The sequence below is a fragment of the Perca fluviatilis genome, chromosome 12, assembly GCF_010015445.1.
Source record: "Perca fluviatilis chromosome 12, GENO_Pfluv_1.0, whole genome shotgun sequence".
Classification (NCBI taxonomy): domain Eukaryota; kingdom Metazoa; phylum Chordata; class Actinopteri; order Perciformes; family Percidae; genus Perca; species Perca fluviatilis.
In genome coordinates this window covers 33,699,966-33,720,347 of record NC_053123.1, presented here as the reverse complement: position 1 = coordinate 33,720,347, position 20,382 = coordinate 33,699,966, and the positions used below count along the sequence as shown (strand labels likewise).

Sequence of the window (20,382 nt, the reverse complement as noted above, 5' to 3'; positions counted from 1 at the left end):
TGTATTAAAAGGGATGTCACAGTAATAGTAATTTTAGTGATGCCAATGCTCAGTCATTCCTTTTGTTATATGAATGTAAAGATGTAAATGTTTGGATCTTGGGAAGGTATTTAATGTAAGGATTTGCATCTATGCTGTAAAAATTCTTTGAACTATTTTTCATGGAAACAATAAAGAGTATCGTCAGTTTGAACAGTGTAATGACAAGTTAATGCTGCCATGATGCAAACATATGTCTTTGTTAATCTCAACCCCAGACCTCATTAGTCAGTTGTGGGCCATCTAGCCATCTGGATATCTTTTGAAGTTTCTCCCAGTTTTCTCCCAAATAAAACAGATATACAGAGTTACATTTACTGCAGAGGCCAATGTGGACAAGCCACACTGCAAGCAAGGATAAACCAAACAAAATGGGTAAAAAAATGCCTGACAAAGGAATTATTTACCATGTAACATTGAATTTAATAAAACATTTTATTATAAAACTCAACAATCATATTTAATGTGAGTCTGAGTGTTTGTACTCTAATAACATAAGATAATAAAGTATTTGTTGCATGAAGAGCTCTTATTCTATGAAACTAAATATACAAAAAAAATAGGATAATAAAAAATAAAATGTTTGCACAATGAGGTGTTACAATTAATTCCACCTTGGCTAGATAAGATAATATATAATGTAATATAATATGCCAATGTAAATGCCAATTGCTTCAGTAATAGTTGCATCATGTTCTGCGTCTAAAGGCTGTTTGAAAGCAGCGGGATAAAGATGGGCTCCAGTCTGCTTTTTTCTCACCCTGGTGATCGGCACGTCTTGGTGATGCCGTCAAATGTGCGTTAGCATGTTTGATGCATTTCCAACACACCCTACATAAGGTGAAGCACCACCGACACCATCGTCGTCTTATATCTCTCCTTAAGTTTCACAGTTTTGCCGTGGATCATGTGTAGGCGCTTTACTCTGTATAAAGTGCTTATGACAACATTAAAGGAAGTGCAGTGGAGAGAAATGTCAGTAAGAACCTTCACAGATGGCTAGGGATACTTCCAAGCTTCACATCCATAAGGGGTGGGGGAAAAATTCGATACTGCATAGTATCGCAATATTTTCCGTGGCATTATCGTATCGATACACAGACGCCAAGTATCGATCTATTATTATATATTTTTGTTTGTCTGCTTGACAATCCCATCTTGCAGCAATAAAGTTGAAGTAAGATGAACAAACAGTGACATTTATCTGACATTAACCCTGCAATGGCTCTAAATGCAAAGTGGTAAAGTGGTTGTTTAAGCAGGTGCAAAAAAAAAAGTAAAGAGACCAAACACCCAGGTAAAGAAAGTTTGACACCTATGGGTTCAGGCCTCCACAGTTTGAAGAAGTTATTTTGTAAATCTTGGTGAAAACATTAATGAGATCCATGGAGGGTGAAGAAATGTCATAAAAGATTTTGTCTTCACTGTTTACTTTCTGATTTCTGAAGATGAACACACATCAAGTGCAGTTTAAGGTTAGGTATCTGTTAATGAATGAGACAATAAATACGTTCTATATTAATGCAATCTTCCTAGTTAGATTTCTTTCCTTAGTTAATTCACGTATGTTTGTTATACAATTTTCATTCTTATTCATTGTTTTAATTTGTGACATTCTTTATGGATAATGAATTTACTGCAAGTGCATGTGAAAATGGACAAATCCAGGTATTTATATTATAAGGGGTATGACATGTGAAATGTAACTTGTGCTACTTCAGCTGCAATTTTAGAGGGTTACAGCAGACAGCGCTAGAAATAAAGGAATGGTGTCCGCTACGCTGTTCTTTGGGTGCACTACACAACTTTTTAGGTATGCTAGAATGGACAGCAGCCGATATACATTAGAGCATTATGATAAACATTTGTTTATGGTCTTTCATTAAAGATCTTTTCAATAATTGCAGAGTTTTAATTCCCACACATAAGCAGGTTACTATTGCCCCCCTCCCTTATTGGACACCATAGGCCGACTGCGGACACCTCAATCTCTCTGCAGGTAAATTTTCAATGTAGACTAACCTAGAAAACCTCAGTCTTCCCATGTTATTTAAGCCTGGCTGCAGTGCAGCTCTGATCTCTCTCTCTGCCTGCCGGCCAGTTGTTGCTCTTTCAGTTTTTATTAGGGTTCAAACCCCCTAGGGGTAGTTTGCTAGAAACAAAAAACTTGGTCCAATGACGTGCATTAGGTTTCGAAGAAATATGAGCCCAATATGCTACATGGTGGCACTATAATTAAGGCTTAAAAATTTGATTTCTGAAAGGCCGCGACCCTCACATTCTAAGTCTGATGGACTTGAAATTTCTCATGCATATGCAGCACCATGTGCTCTACAAAAAAGCCTCTTGGACCATTAAGGTCCACTATGATATGATTTTTGCTAATTTGCATAATGTGAAAAACAGTAGAATGAATAGAAATTTGTCAATTTTGATTGTTTCAACCCAAAAATGTGTATGCATTCTTGTGGGACTGAGATACACATGTCTAAATGAGCAAGACTCACTAACGGTTTGACCAGTAATCATAGCATTTGTAAGATATCTTCAGTCCGTTTTATGGAATAGTCATACGCCACGGTTCTGAGTTTAACCTATAGGGGGTGCCAAAAACAGCACAAATATGTCCAGCATAACCTGGTGGAGAGAATTTCACCAAAAGTCTCTTGGACCATAAATGCCTGCCATTATGGTATTTTGCTCATTTCCATAATGTGAAAAACAGTTAAATGAATAGACCTTCGTCAATTTTGAGTCTATCAACACCAAATTTGGTACCAAGCCTTGCGGGGCTGAGATAGATACACATTTCTAATATGAATGAGCAAGATCATAAAGGTCATAAAATGTAGCCGCCATCAATCAAAGCACATTGTAAAGGGCGGTGCCTAGCAGGGATTTGCCCATAACTCAGGTTCTTTCACAGCAATCCTACCTAAAATTGATAGACATCTGACACCACAACCTGAAGGTACGTACCAAGTTTCTTTAAACCTACATTGTGTAATTTTTTTAGTTGATTCTTAGCAAAAAAAACTTTGTTCTTTCACAAATATGTGCTTATTCATGTGTAATTCATTCCACCAACTAATGAAAGTATTCTCATAAGCGTAGAATCTACCATTTAGAATCATTCAGAATACATACGGACAAGTCGCTCAAATGACGGCCGGCATGTTGCCTCCATCTTTAAAATACGTTAGCCAAAGAGGGACATACCTCCTTCGCGCTTTTACACTCAGTGGCACCCCGCACTGTGACAAATGCCAGGGAGAGATTACTCGCCAGGTAAGCGAAAAAGAGAATTAAAACGAAAACGTGACAGGCAAAGCAACAAGACCAAAGTTAATACTGGAGTGCCTAGAAAGTAATATTCAGTTGATTGTCATATACAATTTTACCGCTAGATGGGAGAAATTCTTACACAATGTAGCTTTAACATTTGATAAAAATTGAAATGCTGCATTTATTGTAGTGATGAAAGAGATTGGTTTCATCACTTTTTCTATAGGCAAGGCAGCTTTATTTGTATAGAACATTTCAGCAACAGGGCAATTAAAGTGCTTTATATAAAACATTAAAGAACAGTTAAAAATGATTACAAAATTAAGACATTAAAGAGCAGTTAAAAATGATAAAAAAAATACAAAACAGATAAACGACGAGAATGAAATTTACAGTGCAATATCAGAACAAGTTAACCGAGTTCAACTCGGGCCTCCCAGAGGACTTATGTTTTCTGTTGCAACATCAAAAAGAATGGTCTTCAGCGTTAATTTGAAAGAACTGAGTGGCGGACCTGCAGTTTTCTGGGAGTTTGTTCCACATATGTGGAGCATAAAAACTGAACGCTGCTTCCCCCTGTTTAGTTTGGAGACTCTGGGGACAGCAAGCAGACCTGTGATGGTTCATAGTGTAGTAGCAGATCAGAAATGTATTTTGACCCTAAACCATTTAGTGATTCATAAACCAGCAAAAGTATTTTGAAATCAATTCTTTGAGGCACTGGAAGCCAGTGTAAAGACTTCAGAATTGTAGTGATGTAATCCACTCTCTTGGTCTTAGTGAGGACTCGAGCAGCAGCGTTCTGAATCAGCTGTCAGATTGATTTTTTAGGGAGACCTGTAAATACACTGTTACAGTAGTCAAGTCTATTGAAGATAAAAGCATGGACAAGTTTTTCCAAATCCTGCAGAGACATAAGTCCTTTAACCCTTGATATATTCTTAAGGTGATAATAGGCTGACTTTGTAATTGTCTTAATATGGCTGTTGAAATTCAGGTCTGAGTCCATGAATACACCAAGATTTCTGGCTTTGTCTGTTGTTTTTAACATTGTCGTTTGAAGCTCAGCGCTGACTTTTAATCGTTCCTCTTTTGCTCCAAAAACAACCACCTCAGTTTTTTCTTCATTTAATTTAAGAAAGTTCTGGCACATCCAGTCGTTAATTTGTTCAATGCACTTAGTCAGTTTTTGTATTGGGATATAGTCCCCTGGCGATAAGGTTATGTACATTTTTCTGTCCGCATAACTATGGTAATTTATTTTGTTGTTTTCCATAATCTGAGCCAGTGGAAGCATGTAGATGTTAAACAGAAGAGGCCCCAGAACGGAGCCTTGGGGATCCCCGCATGTCATATTTGTATGATCAGATGCATAATTACCTATAGATACAAAGTAATCCCTATTCTTTATGTAGGATTCAAACCAGTTTGGTACTGAGCCAGAAAGGCCAGCCCAGTTTTCCAGTCGGTCTGGTAATATGTCATGGTCGACCGTGTCAAATGCAGCACTGAGATCAAGTAATGCTAAGACTGAAATTTTGCCATTTTCTGTGTTTAAATGGATGTCATTAAAGACTTTAACAAGAACCTTCTCAGTGCTGTGGTGGTGTGGTCGAAAACCAAACTGGAGGGCATCAAAACTGTTCAGTGACAAGAAAAGGTTGAGTTGTTTTGGGCATTTTATGCCTTTATTTGACAGGACAGCTGAAGACATGAAAGGGGAGAGAGAGGGGGGAATGACATGCAGCAAAGGGTCACAGGTTGGAGTCAAACCCGCGGCCGCTGCGCTGAGGAGCAAACCCCCACACATGGGTGCCCACTCCACCAACTGAGCTATCTAGGCGCCCCAAAAAAAAATGGAAGGTTTTATATTGGCCTATAGTTGCTAATTAGTGACGTGTCTAGATTGTTCTTCTTTAAGAGTGGCTTGATGACTGTAGTTTGCATGGCCTGTGGGAGGATACCTGAGAGAAGAGATGTGTTTACAATCTGTAGAAGATCTGAAGCCAAACAATTCGAAACATTGTCTTATTTTCTGAATTTTTTCACTCGAGAAGATAGCGAAGTCATTGCAGGTCTCGGTGGATAAAAGTTCAGATGCTACTGGTACTGGAGGGTTTGTTAACCTATTGACAGTAGCAAACAAAGCACGTGAATTATTATTGTTTCTGGCGATAATGTCAGAGAAGAAGGACCGCCTTGCATTCCTTCGTTCCAAATTATGAATGCAAAGTCTCTCTTTATAGATTTCATAATGGACCTGGAGATTAGTTTTTCGCCACCTGCGTTCAGCTTTTCAACACTCTCTTTTTTCTGTTCTTACCAGTGTGGCATTTCTCCATGGAGATGTTTTCTTACTAGAAAGACTGCATTGACCTTAGTGGGAGCAATGGCATCAATAACATTTGTACTTTTACAATTGAAATTATCTACAAATTGTTGTTTTGGGTCCATGGTAAAGTGGTGTCATTCCCACATGGTCCGTTCACTTCCACGTTCACTTCTAACCGGTTAATTTTGGTTTCCAGATCTGCAATCTTCTGAAGGAGTTTGTAGTAGTCATCCAAGGAGAAGGGAGGCATCTTGCTGATAATTAGCTTTAGCTAAGTACCATGTTTCCAGTCACTGTAGGACAGGCTTGAGCTATAGGTGGGCCACGCTCACGCAGAAAAATGTTTAAATATGGCAATAGCCTACTATGTCTTCAAAAAATGTATAGTCCAGTGATTTCTAAGTATCCAAGAGCCGCTGCTCATAGTTTCTCACAGAGGAAAAGCAAGATTATCAGCAGAAATATGCAAGCAGAGGCAGGAGCAAGCTGCAAAGTTTGGCACTGTAAGCAGCAAAGCAGAAGAAGGCATTTAACCATCTGAAGTGGTTTTGCTCAGCTTTGTGAAGGTAGAACCCCTCTCTGTGCTGCTTGCGGCTCAGACTTTTGCGATTGGGCATCAGTTTAATGCTGCTTGTTGGTTTGACTTTGGTGATGGGGCTGCTTGCTCGGGGTGGCTGTGGCTTTGAAGGTAAAGCTGTCGTATACCAATCGGAAGGTTGCCGGTTCGAACCCAAGCCATGAAATCCAATCTCAAAATGTCCTGGGGCCCCGAATTGCTCCAGATGCTGCACCATCGGTGTGAGAATGTGTCTATGTTTATGTGATAAACAGGTGACACCTTATCTGGCAGCCTAGGCCACAGTGTATGAATATGTGTGAAAGGTGCCTTTAATATGCCAAAGCGCGTGAAGTAGTTGTTAAGACTAGAAACTACTAGAACTCCAACCTTCTGTTTGCCAAAAAAGGGTTTGAACCTGTGAATGGCCTCTTGTAGCTATGTTTATTTGTAAGGTTTGGTTATATTGCTTTAGTTTATCTTTTTGCACTTAACACTCACACATCCATCACTCATGCACAATTACACCACTAACTATACTGACAACCATCCCCAATATCTTATGATCCTGTAATTTTTGTGGTGAAGGGTTAGGTTTAGCGTTAGCAGTCGGCCCATAGCCTCCAGCCTGTCCTGATGTAGCAAGCCAGCTGCCTGCCTCTCTCCCATTGATTCTATGGCCAATCTATGGACAATGTCAGATGTTGCCCTGATGCCTAGAAGCAGGGACATGGCCCACTCAGCTGTCAAGCACCACAGAGACTTAACAGTCCGACATCCTGGCACACCCCCAGTCGGCCCTCCCAGCCAACACAAAGCCAGACCACCAGTCATCCTAACCGACGATGCCTCGTTGCAGACCTCCAGGCTCCCAAGTGGTCCCCTCTACAGATTGCTTGTAAGAAGGGGCATTTTTAAAGGTCCCATGGCATGAAAATGTCACCTTATGAGGTTTTTTAACGCTAATATGACTTCCCCCAGCCTGCCTATTGTGGCTAGAAATGGTAAACCGAGCCCTGAGTATTCCTGCTCTGCCTTTGAGAAAATGAAAGCTCAGATGGGCTGATCTGGAATCTTGCTCCTTATGACCCCATAAGGAGCAAGGTTACCTCCCCTTTCTCTGCTTTGCCCGCCCAGAGAATTTGGCTCAACCATGAGAGAGAGAGAGACATCATGGCTTTCAAACGAGCAAAGTGGCAGTTGGTCAAGGCCACACCCACACCCTCCACCTTGCCCCCCTCCCCCCCTCTCTCCTCCTCAATAGCTACAGACAGAAATGGCACATCCTAAGGAAAGCTCATTGTGGGACTGACTCTAGTGGCTGTAATTCTGCACCAAGGCTGAATTTCAGGAAAGAGACTTCAGATACAGTATTAGGGGACCACAAAGGTCTATATAAAAGAGACTTCAGATACAGTATTAGGGGACCACTAAGGCCTATATAAAAGAGACCTCAGATACAATATTAGGGGCCCACTAAGATTTATATAAAAGCATCCAAAGAGCACCATGTCATGGGAACTTTAAGATTCGAGGACATTCAAAACTTACTAAACCGTACCTCTGTCGGGGGCTCTGGATGATCCTTTCCTGCCACTTTTAATTTGTTAAACAATGTCTATTTTGATGCTTTTCATGCATTCTGGCACCTTATTTTCATTCAAAGTACAACAAACCTGCCAACTGCATTTATAATACATTAGTATTAAATTATATAGCATTTTCATATAATACTCAATGAAAAATACAATTAATATTGCTGAATTATAATATTTAACATGATCAATGTAACGAGAGCCAATGATACAAATATGAATGTCATCACTTGGGTTCAGGGTTCAGATTTGCTAATAAAGAGTTGACAGTAAAGTAAAATACAGAGAGAAGTCTACATGCCAGTTCTGATGAATTGATAATGTAAAATAAAAATGTTTATTTTGTATAAATACAGAAATTAGCCATTACATTGTTCAAGCTTTGTTGTTCCCATAACAAACAGTGAATCTCTTTAACAGTAAAGAGATGTTTTGCTGTTATGGAAATAAATGCACACAATGAATACCTTTTCAACTATTCACATCCCTGCATGATTCCTTCAAAAGAAATGCCTGTACATTAGTAATCAATAGTAAATGAATTAGTAATCAGTGTTATTATATCAAATACTTTTGCCTTTACACAACAACCTTTTGATGTGTTTAGAAATTTCTTTCATTTTTAGCCCATATATGAGTGGATTAAACAAAGAATGATACAAAATTGTTTGTAACATCATTATTAAGTGTGCAGTTTTCGAAAAATTGGATTCTACTCGAGCTATACTGATATCATATGCACATAAAATGGAGAAACTGATTAAAACCAACAAGTGGGGTAAACAGGTCTCTGCTGCTTTTTTCCTGACTTCTCTACAACTTCGATAGGTTATTATAAATATCTTGGTGTATGTAAAAATTATGAAAAGCATGGGCAGAATTGAGAGATCTACCAAACTAACAACACCATATATTGTTATTACTCTTGATGTCACACACTGAAGTTTGTAAATTGAATTGTTACAAAATATTCCTTTTAAAGTTAAGTCACACAGTTTCGCTTTAGAACTCAATATTGTTGGGACTGCAATATGACACGCAGGCAGAAGCCAAGCAAAAAACAGGAAAACACTCACAGCGGTTTTGCTCATGATAGTGTGATATTGCAGAGGTTTACATATAGACACATATCTGTCATAGGCCATAGCTGACAACAATAAGAATTCAGAACTGGCAAAAGTATAAAATATATAAAATTGAAAGAGACAGGCTGAATAAGATATGATCTGTTTTTCGGATAAAAAGTCAATCAAAAGCTTTGGGTAGATATTAGTGCTGTAAACAACAGAGTTCAGTAACAAAGCTGCAATGAAAATATACATAGGCTCATGGAGGTTTTGGTGAACCCAGATAAGGTACACAATAGTAGAATTACTGCAGATTATTAGAGTATATACTATGAACATAATAAAAAAATAAACATATCTGTATGTGTTAACTTCCACATGCCCATCCAGAGTTATATAAGTTACATTTGCCTCATTATCCATTAATGTTGCCTTCAACTAAATGTTTTGAAAATGTTTAGATGTAATAAAAAAAAGCAATTTTATAACAAGCGTGCATGAATTCCTAAAAAGAGCTCTCACTTTCATGATAACACCAACATCCAACTTGTACTGTAGTGTCTTACCCATTCATAGATACCTGACCTTGAATGTTACCTGGTGTGTGTTCATTTCCAAAATTAAGAAAGTGAACTGTTTGAGTCTGTGGAAAGTTTTTTATGAAATTGCTTTGCCCTCCAAGGAGCTCATTAAACTTTCCCCCAGTAGTTACTAATATATAAAGTACTTCATTAACCTCTGGAGGCCTGAAGTCACAGCATTGTTTGACCTCTTTTTCTTGACCATTTGCTCCATTACATAATCTTTCCAACTTAAAATATTGTCGTGGTAGTCCTGGCGAGACTTTCACCCAGGAGACTGGGGTCTGTGTCTTGTTTGAAAATAAAAGTTAACAGCAACATATTTTTATCTTTACGAAACAAAAGTATCTACGTCACATTCTGCCTCAGTTGCATAAAACAGAAGTGAGGTAACGTTACAAATGTAAAGATTTTAGTCCCACCTACAGACTAATGTATGTGTTGATGTTTTTTTCCTTCAGTTTTATGTATGTTGCATTGATTTTGTTGTGCTATATGTTGGGACTCCTTGAAAATGAGATGATACATCTCAAGGGGTTTATGTTAATAACTAAATTTGAACTAACTTCTGTGTTGACCTTTTATTTTTTAGTTTGTATTATTAATTTGTTTTGTTTTTTCCAGTGTCATCGTCTATTTTTTTTACTTTCTATTTTTTATTCAGTGTTTATACAGCACCTTGTCACCCTTGATTTGAAATGTGTTTTATAAATAAATTTTACCTCCTTGCTTATTTTTTGCAGCTGTGAGGATCATAATGTGGTATTATATGATGACTTCAATGTCGTAACATTCTCTTTTTTGTGTTAGGTTAGCAATGACACTAGCATGTGTTGACTCGTGATGGTGCCTGATATTAGCATCCTGAGGACATTTGGGGCTTAGCCTGGACCTCTGTTGCGGAATCCTGCCCATTCAAATGTTTTTTTATAAACAAACTCTAATTTGAGACTTTTATTTTATTTCATTTTTTTTTTTGTGGCCCGGGTTGGCTCAGTGGGTAGAGCAGGCGCACATATATTTAGAGGTTCATGCCTCGACACAGAGGTCCAGGGTTCGACTCTGACATGATGATGATGATTTCCTGCATGTCTTCCCCCTCTCTCTCCCTTTTCTCACCTGTCCTGTCCATTAAAGGCAGATTTTTTTTTTTAATGCACTATGGTACCTTCTTTAGATTCCAAGTACAAAGAAATTCCCAGTGTGAATCTATTTATTTTCACTGTGAATAAGTTAATGGTTAGATGGCCACCGGACACCCTCAGTCAGAATGTGTTACAGTTGAAGACAAAAAAACAGTGGTGAACACCAAATATAATTGTTCTTACATTGTTCAAAATCAAGACACCTTGCTGTTCCCTTAACAAACATTAAAGAGTCTCTTTAACAATAAATACACAGTACTGTGTAATTACAAACGCTATGGAAATAAGTGTGTACATTAAGTACCTCAACAATTCACATCTCAGCACGATTATTTCAGAAGAAGTGACTGTACATTAGTATTCAGTGTTATTACATCAAATACCTTTGGCTGAACAGAACAACCTTTTGAGGTGTTTAGAAATTTCTTTCATTTTGAGCCCATATATGAGTGGGTTAAACAAAGGGTGATACAAAATAATTTGTAACATCATTATTAAGCGTGCAGTTTTCAGAAAATTTGATTGCACTCGAGCTATAATGACATCATATGCAATTAAAAAGGAGAAACTGATTAAAACCATCAGGTGGGGTAAACAGGTATCTGCAACTTTTTTCCTGACTTTTCTGCAGCTTTGATAGGTTACTATAAATATCTTGGTGTATGTAAAGATTATGAAAAGCATGGGCAAAATTGAGAGATCTAATAAAATAACAATACCAAATATAGTAATTACTCTTGATGTTTCACATTGAAGTTTGTAAATTGAATTGTTACAAAATATTCCTTTTAAAGTGAAGTCACACAGTTTCGCTTCAGAACTCAATATTGTTTGGACTGCAAGATGACAAGCAGGCACAAGCCAAGCAAAAAACAGGAAAATACTCACTGTGGTTTTTGTCATGATATTTGGATATTGCAGAGGTTTACAAATGGACACATATCTGTCATAGGCCATGGCTGACAACAATAAGAATTCTGAAATGCCTAAAGAATAAAATATTTGAAATTGAAAGAGACAGGCTGAATAAGATATGATCTGTTTTTCAGATAAAAAGTCAAACAAAAGCTTTGGATAGATATTAGTGCTGTAAAGAAGAGAGTTCACTAACAAAGCTGCAATGAAAATATACATAGGCTCATGAAGGTTTTGGTGAACCCAGATAAGGTACACAATAATAGAATTACTGCAGATTATTAGAATATATGCTATGAACATAATAAAAAAATAAACATATCTGAATTTGTCAACTTCCACATGCCCACCCAGAGTTATGTATGTTACGTTAAACTCATCCATTAATGTTGTCTAAAAATGAATGTTCAGACGCTGTGGTACAGTTTTTATAAGATTGCTTCACCCTCCAAGGATCTCATTAACCTTTCCACCAAAATAGTTACTAATTGTTTGACGTCTTTTTCTTGAGCATGTACTCCATTACGTAATCTTTCCAATTCAAAATATTGGCTGTTGTAGTCCTGTCAAGACTTTCACCCAGGAGACCGGGGTTTGTGTCTTGTTGGAAAATAATATAATCAGAATTTTTTTTTTACTTTACACATGCATAACAAAGTGAAGTAACGTAACAAATGTACAGATTTTAACCCTGATTTTAAAGTAGAGTTTTCGGCCTAAACCGCACCAAGTAGTTTTGCTGTCTAAACCTTATAAAACAGCAGCCGTTACATTTACAACAGACAGAACAAACAGGCTACAAAACAGCTTTTATCCAACAGCCATAAGTGCATTGAACAATGCTAAAGTATATTTCCCACCACTGATCTATGTCAATAGGTCTATGTGCAATTTTTTAAACATTGATGCCTGTATGGGTGTGTATATGTGTTTTGTATGTATGCAGTAGTAGCATTCTTTAGGCATATTTTACCTCATAGATGTTTGGCACTTGTCAAGGACTGCACTTAATTTTGTTGTATCTGTTACAATGACAATAAAGATATTCTACTATTTAGATATGAGGATGGAAAACGCTCCTGTTGGCCGTATTTCCTGCCATTGCTAGGGACTTCAGATCGTGGCGCAAAAGGCACCCTTTAGGGCCCTATCTTGCACTCAGCGCAATTGACTTTGTACACCGACGCATGCATCATTCCTATTTTACACCCGACGCACAGCAGGCTTTTCCCTCCACAGACACACGTTGGTAAATTAGGGAATGTATTTGCGCTCCCGGGGGCAGTTCAGCGAAAAGAGGAGGCGTGTTCAGGCGCAAATGTTCCCTGATGCTATTTTGCAGTTTCAGAAAACAATTCCGCCACAGACCTAGTCTAAAGTCAGTGGCGCGTTATTCAGATGTTATTTTAGGGGCGAATGCTTGGCCATAATGTAACGTGTGTACAACGTGCATACACTTTGCTTCTCTCATCTACACGGACGCAGCAGTTCCCATTTTTGCAAACCATACATAATTACAAGGAAAAATATTACTGAAAATGCGCTTCAGGTGTTGGATAGGTCAGGAGGCACTTTACAGTACAGTCCTCAAAAAGCTGCAGCATTTTTTGTGGCTTGTTGTGTTTTACACAACATTTCCATGAATCATGGATGTATTGAGGAAATATAAGAGGACTTAAGGAGATGTGATGTTGAACTAAGGCGGGGGATTGGACACTTTCGGGCGGGATCTGGTCTGGGAGTGGCAATGGCGGCGCCCTGGTGGAGCTGGGTGGACGGAGATGGAGTAGGGGGAGGAGGAAGGGGCACAACTGGAGCAGGTGGTGTGTTTGGAGGCCCATGCTCCATGGCTGCAGCAATCCTCTCCAGACTTGAGGAGATGCGCCGAAGAGGCGGCAGCAACATCGCCACCCGGCCAAGACGGGCATTTATTACTTTGCTGCATCCCGGACAGCTCCCGCTGGCGTGCGCCAGGCAAATCCGCCATCATAATAGCAAATCGTCATGGAAGAAGCACGCCTGCTCTTAAAGGGAATGTGAGATGATGCTCTGATTGGTTATTTTCACGTTACGCCCAAACCACACCTAGCTCAACTCAACCCCATTTTAGATTTGCGTCGGGCGAAGAGTCATTTATCCCGCCCGGTCTAATAGCAACAGCGCCCCCCCCAAAGCTATCCCCCCCCACGCGCTTGTAGCTTTACATATTGCATTTCAGATCGTTAAAATAGGGCCCATAGTGTCTGTAAAGGACCCATCGGGCAGAGCAGCAACTCAACCGCGGTGCTGTAAGATGCTGACTGAAGAGCAACATCGATAGGGAGTAGTATTAAAGACCGAAATTCGCGCAAGATACGCCAAGGGATCGTGACCAGGCATTAGTAATTGTCAAGTTGGGAGTGAAAATGTGTTGAGAAATGTGCCCCCGCTCATAAATCCACAGTAAATTCAAGTTCAAGACCTTTATTTGTCCCAGAGGGGCAATTAATTAAATGGTAGCAATCTGTTCCATATTACCTGCAACCATAATCAGCCATTGCAATCCAATCCGATTTAGATGGCATTAATCGACGCAAAGTCAGTGTCTAATAAGACTTTTATCCTAAGGGACTTCTTTGTGTCTCATGATCTGGACTTTTAGTTTATTACAGAGACAACAATGTGGCCCTGATTAAACTGTGTCCTACAGACTGTAACTTTGTCATTGTACCAAGGATGTCTGGTGAAGGAGGCCTAGCTGCTGTTTTTACCAAAAAGTTTATCTGCTGCTCATTGGTGAGTTTAACATCTTTGAGGCACATATGCTCAAAATTGGATTGGTTAATCATTTTTACTGTGTGTTGATTTATTGGCCACCTGTCCAACTAAAGGCTTTCTAACTGAATTTGCAGAGTTGTAAGCTTCTGTGGTTGTTAAACTCTTTTGATTGTTGGTGATTTTAATATACATGTTGATGAGGCATCTGATAAATTTGCTGCTGAGTTTTTAATGCACAACTCAGTGATTGAAATTAATCCAACAGGTATCAGGGCCAACCCACAATCATGGTCATACCCTAGACTTGGTTTTTACTTTGGGGTTGAACCTTAATGCTCTTCGTTGATGACTTTTTCATGTCTAACCACAAGCGTATCATTTGTTATGCCATTTTCAATGCTGTCACCCAATCCATTAAATGCATGACCCGTCTCTCTGGTCTAATCAGCTATGTTTAGTTGAGGTATGCATACAACACCCTTGTCAGCTCTTCCACAGGATTGTCTACCTTCCAATGCTTTCTACCCTCTAAGGGTCCAGGAAATGGGCTTCCCCTTCGTGTGTCTCTTCGCCATCAACCCAGCTAGTGTCTGCCTTTTGTGCCCCCGGATCCATGCGGCTCCATCCCACATTTTATGGATAGAGCCTGCTAGGGAACCCCACTAGCAGGTCACAAGCCCCAGTAAAGAGGGGTCTAGAAGGCCATCCACAGCAAGAACGATGACTATAACGGATAATGGTTTGAGCATCCACACTGATAAACAATAATTTTCTGTAAACGGTGTCACCAAGTATGCACTGCACACTATAGAATACATAATACACAAAAAAATTCAGATGTGACGTAAGGTTGCTGGAGTGTCTGAAGTGAATATCCTACATACGTTTGTAATTGTGAATTTGGGTACATTTTATGAAACCTAAAAATAAGGTTGTATTTACTGGGGACATCTGTGCTGCTGACACCGCCACACTCAGAGCATCAGCAAGCCAAGGATTAGAGCAGCCAAACATCACTGACCGTATGATTTAACTTTCAAAACTCAAGATTGACTCTCAACCTGAAATTCCACCAAGCAAAGATGCACAGTGTTGCAGCTGTCGCGGGTTTTCTTCATTTTGATGCTCTATCCCTTCTACTTCCTGTCCCACCTGTTGAGCCAACGCGATATTTTTAGGGAGGGGGAACCCACTTCTGAAAATCTTTTACGACACGCGCGTGCGTGACTGGTGGGAAGCCCCGTGGTTCCCTTGAGTGGGCACGACTGCTGGTTGTGAATCTAGGGTCAGCGTCTGCCTGTGGCATATAAGGATGTATTTTGATTCACTGTCAGTGTTTCGTTTTGAAAGTGATCTTAACAATATCATTTTGCCACTGTTGTTATCATTATAGTTGTGGTGTGACTCTGCCAGTCAATTGAGTTAGAACGATTTTCCAAACTCATCATTATAGTTATCATGTGGACAGCAGCCCAGAGTTGTTAAAGTTGTTTACTTCTTAGTCACTCTTGGTGGAAAGTTTAATTAGATCCATGGAGGGGGACGCAGGCTGATAAACACATTTCACAGGGTCAAACTGTTCACTTTCCGAATGTTGGAGATGAGCACATATTGAGTACATTTCAAGTAACTGGAAATCAAAAAGGGCATCCAATACAGGAAACATATTTTATTGCAATCTTGTGAGATGTAAGAAAAATCCTTATTTAAAAAAAAACAACATATTCTTGTCATATTATCTGACCGTTTCATTAATACATATTTAATATTTGACTTTCTTAATGGATGATGAGTTAAATTTAACATATATAACACTTGGTGGGCATGTGGAAGTTCATAAATATAGATTCCTTTATTTTGGGATCATGTTTGCAGTATATATTCTCATAATCTTGTGTAATTCCACTATTGTGTGCATCATCGTAAATTACCAAAACCTCCATGAGCCCATGTACATTTTTATTGCAGCTTTGTTAATCAACTCTGTTCTTTTCAGCACTGCTATCTATCCAAAGCTTTTGATTGACTTTTTATCTGAGAAACAGATCATATCACATTCAATGTGTCACTTGCAATATTTCTTATTTTACACTTTAGGGGGTTCAGAATTCTTACTGTTGTCAGCCATGGCTTATGACAGATATGTGTCTATATGTAAACCTTTTCAATATCCAACTATCATGAGAAAATTGACTATTAGTATTTTCTTGGTGTTGGCTTGGCTTCTGCCTGCTTGTCAGGTCGCGGGGTCAGCTGCATTGAGTGCTACCAAAAAACTCTGTAACTTTACTTTAAATGGAATCTTTTGTAACAATTCAGTTCAGAAACTTCACTGTGCGGTTTCAAAGGACACTCGTCTGTGTATGGTGTGATTATTTTGCTCAATATTGTGTTTTTTCCTATGCTTTCATAGTTTTTACATATACCAGGATATTTATAATAACCTATCGAAGTAGTAGAGTCCGGACAAAAGCTGCACAGACCTGTTTACCCCACCTGTTGGTTTTAATCAGTTTTTCGTTGTTGTGTACATATGATATTATGATACTTAGACTGGAATCTGAATTTCCAAAAATTGCACGGTTTTTAATGACTTTACAGCTGATTTTGTATCATCCTCTCTTTAATCCGATCATATACGGACTAAAAATGAAAGAAATCTTTAAACACCTGAAGAGGTTATTGTCAGTAAAATGATCTGTTGTATAAACACATTTTCAACATGTGTTGAAATGATTTTTCAGGTCTTTGAAAAGTATTTTAAGGATTTGTTTTGAACCCAGTAAAGATCATCATCAGCTTCACCAATGTTATGTATTTTATTCAATCAAGTAATCATAAGTTTCATTATTAATGTATAATTTCTTCTTCAGTTAGCTGTAACAAAACAGAACCTGGTACTACATTATATTGGTCTTGTGATGTTGTTTGAGTGTAAAAAAATACAATATTTATCAGAAAACTGAGGCTACATCTGACAGGACAATATCTTTTACATTTAAACTTTAAAGAAACGCTCTCTATAGAACGGTACAGATTTTATTATTAGAATCAAGGCTGTGCTGTGATTTTACAGAATTTTCTGTTTTTGGATTAACAGAAGTGTCAAACTTAGTCATTTTCTGCCAGGACATTATCCGTCTTTCCAACCCGTTCTCACTCTGAACTCGTAGAAATTACTGCCGTTTGGCAGTGGCTGTCAGCATCCGATAAGACGTAAAAGTGCCCTTCAGCGTGTTAGTAGAACGCACCAGGGAGATCAGCAGCTACACAGCGTTTGAAGATGATGTAGCACTAAGTAGCAAGTAGTATGAAAGCCCAAAAACGCCTAAGGAGGTTGGTTGGGGTGGTGGATGGGTCAAACAACACAGGACTTTCACCCAGGAGACCGGGGCGGTTCTCCGCGTGGTCAGGATTCCTAAACCCAAACTTCGTCGCTTTCTCTAAACCTAACCGTCGTCCCGCGTCATGGCCGCAACGTAAGCCCGCCCATGACCTTTTCCTAAACCTAACTGCTTAAAAAGAGATAATCAGTAGTCCCGGACCCAGTGCGTGCAGATAAAGCGTGTTTAATTATGTTTAACGCTATGAGACTTTTACTGTCAATAAAAACGCCAAAGGCACCTGACCAAACGTCTGTATTTTTTTGCGATGGAAGTGAGAACATGTTGGTCTTTCACGCTATGTTTTTTTACAGTGTAGTAATGACTTTATAATTAATAATTATGATTAATATGGGTAACATAATCTCTGGTTGTATTGATGATGCGTATAATACTGGCCCCAAAGGGAAGATAAACATTTTAAATGTTGAAAAGTCAAGACTTAACGGTGTTGGCTAATGTTTAAACTCTTGTTAACCCTAATTGGAACGTGTTTCTCCACTCAGAGAGTCTGGGTTACACATGTAATCATCCATTCTCTATTGGGTCGAGACTTTCTCTTTACTCTACATACAGTAGTCCCATTTATCTTTGGGGACTCTAAGACACACAGCAAAGAAACTAAGCAGATGAAAAGCATGAAGGGAAATTAAGGTGTTGTCACTGTTGATTTGTGTAACTGTTTCACTGTTATTTTAAATTCAATAAATGCAACATCTTTCCAAAAGTCAATGAGTAATCATGTTGAATAATCGGGATTTTAATATTGACCAAAATAATTAGGGCCCGTGTACCGGCCGGCGGCCTGATCTTGAAACTGAGGGAATTATTCTTTCTTTCTTTCTTTCTTTCTTTCTTCTTTCTTTCTTTCTTTCTTCTTTTTTCCGTCAAATGAATTGGCTTTTGAGGGGCTTAACATATTCAAAAACTCACCAAATTTTGGCGGTGCATCAAGTCTGGTAAAAATTCACGTATTTTAAGGGTTTTCGGGGAATAGGGGCAAAAAAACGTTTACTAGCCCTGTAGAAAGTTAAGAAAATTGAGCCCCTGCTGTGCGTTTAACGTAGACTCACGAAACTTGGTACCCATATGTAACATGTCAAGATGTACAAAAAAACGTCATTAGAGCCATACCCTAAACCCAACAGGAAGTCATAACATTTGAACCGTTTAACCACTTAACGCCGACTGTCGCTAACTTGCATCAAACCCCTTCCATTCCGACTGCAGGCGAGATAGCGTATGTATTGCCCCCAATGCCCGTTTGTTTAAATGCGATACATACCTCGAAACCTTTTTGGCATGCACTGGTTTCTCGAGGGACCCGGCGTGGAGGGTATGCATCCGGTCACGGAAATTCAATCCTAACCCTACCCCTACACCTTAACCCTACCCCTACACCTAACCCTACCCCTAACCCTAAAGAAACTACTGTCAATGTTAGGGAGTAGGAGAGTGTTTTCTTTCTTGCCATTGTCAAGATCCATGTATTTGTCAATTACAGTTTAGTTCTAACAACTTTGTGACATGAATGAAATCTACTATGTGTTTTATTAATTTTATCACTTTGTAAAGAATTTTACCATAATGCCTGTTGTCGCTAATTTGCATCATACCTAAATTTATATCTATTCCATATGCTATAGACAAATTAACAATCTCAACTTAATTTAGCATCAGCTTGGAGCCAGAAACACACATAATATTTTGTTTATATAATTGTGAATAAATTCAGGCGTCAGGGGGTTAAGGTAGAGTCTTGTCTTAGGTGTCATTGAACTCAGCAGAGACTTCATTCTTCATTGGTGATGGTTTGGCCCGCCCCCTAAGCTTTAGCCACAGCCCCTTTTATAACTATTGACCCATTTGATTCAGACCATTGTGTGAGGTATCATTGAACTCAGCAGACTTCCTTTTAATTGGTGCTGGTTTGACCCGCCCCCTAAGCTTAAGCCACGCCCCCTTTCATAACATTTGAACCATTTAAGGTTGACCCTTGTGTGAGGTATCATTGAACTCAACAGAGAGTTCCTTCTTCATTGGTGATGGTTTGGCCCACCCCCTATGCTTAAGCCAGCCCCCCTTTCATAAAACCTTACCCATCTAAGGTAGAGTATTATGTGAGGTATAATTGAACTCAGCAGAGAGTTCCTTTTTAATTGGTGATTGTTTGACCCGCCCCCTATGGTTAAGCCACGCCCCCTTTCATAACTTTTGACCCGTTTAAGGTAGAGTCTTATGTGAGGTATCATTGAACTCAGCAGAGACTTCCTTTTTAATTGGTGATGGTTTGACCCGCCCCCTACGCTTTTGCCACGCCCCTTTTCACAGCTAATGAACCGTATGACGTAGAGTCTTGTGTGAGGTATCGTTGAACTTGGCGGGGAGTTCCCTTTTCCATTGTTGACGATTTGCGGCGTCTGAGTGCTGCGCGAATGCAGAGGCGCGAGGGCCCGTCCATCGCTGCTCGCAGCTTTAATTGTGATTATATTTTCCACAATTGAGCAGCCCTTATCTTAGCTGCTATAAATAGTAAGTAAGTAACACTTTATTTATATAGTACTTTTAAAAACACACAGTTACAAAGTGCTTCACACACACATGTGCAATACATGAACAAATGAACAAATAAATAAGAATAAACACAAATTACAAAATACTAATTTGATTTAAAATACATCATAAAGGGGGGTGTAGCTAATATTGTTTTTGGCGGCCTGTTTTAGT

General features: G+C 39.0%; 3 protein-coding genes across 3 annotated transcripts; 1 reads left to right on the top strand and 2 right to left on the bottom strand.

The window, feature by feature from the left end:
• Positions 1-8,370: 8,370 nt before the first annotated feature.
• LOC120570527 (olfactory receptor 5F1-like) lies at positions 8,371-9,297 on the bottom strand. Its single transcript, XM_039818919.1, has one exon. It carries the CDS (start codon positions 9,295-9,297, stop codon positions 8,371-8,373), a length of 927 nt encoding a protein of 308 aa, XP_039674853.1.
• Positions 9,298-10,975: 1,678 nt separating this feature from the next.
• LOC120570529 (olfactory receptor 6N2-like) lies at positions 10,976-11,899 on the bottom strand. Its single transcript, XM_039818921.1, has one exon. The coding sequence runs from the start codon at positions 11,897-11,899 to the stop codon at positions 10,976-10,978; it is 924 nt and encodes a 307-aa protein (XP_039674855.1).
• Positions 11,900-14,992: 3,093 nt separating this feature from the next.
• On the top strand, positions 14,993-16,969 carry LOC120569419 (olfactory receptor 4F6-like). The gene is made up of 3 exons (XM_039817289.1): positions 14,993-15,011; positions 16,370-16,512; positions 16,874-16,969. The coding sequence occupies exons 1-3, from the start codon at positions 14,993-14,995 to the stop codon at positions 16,967-16,969; spliced, it is 258 nt and encodes an 85-aa protein (XP_039673223.1).
• The last annotated feature ends 3,413 nt before the right edge of the window (positions 16,970-20,382 follow it).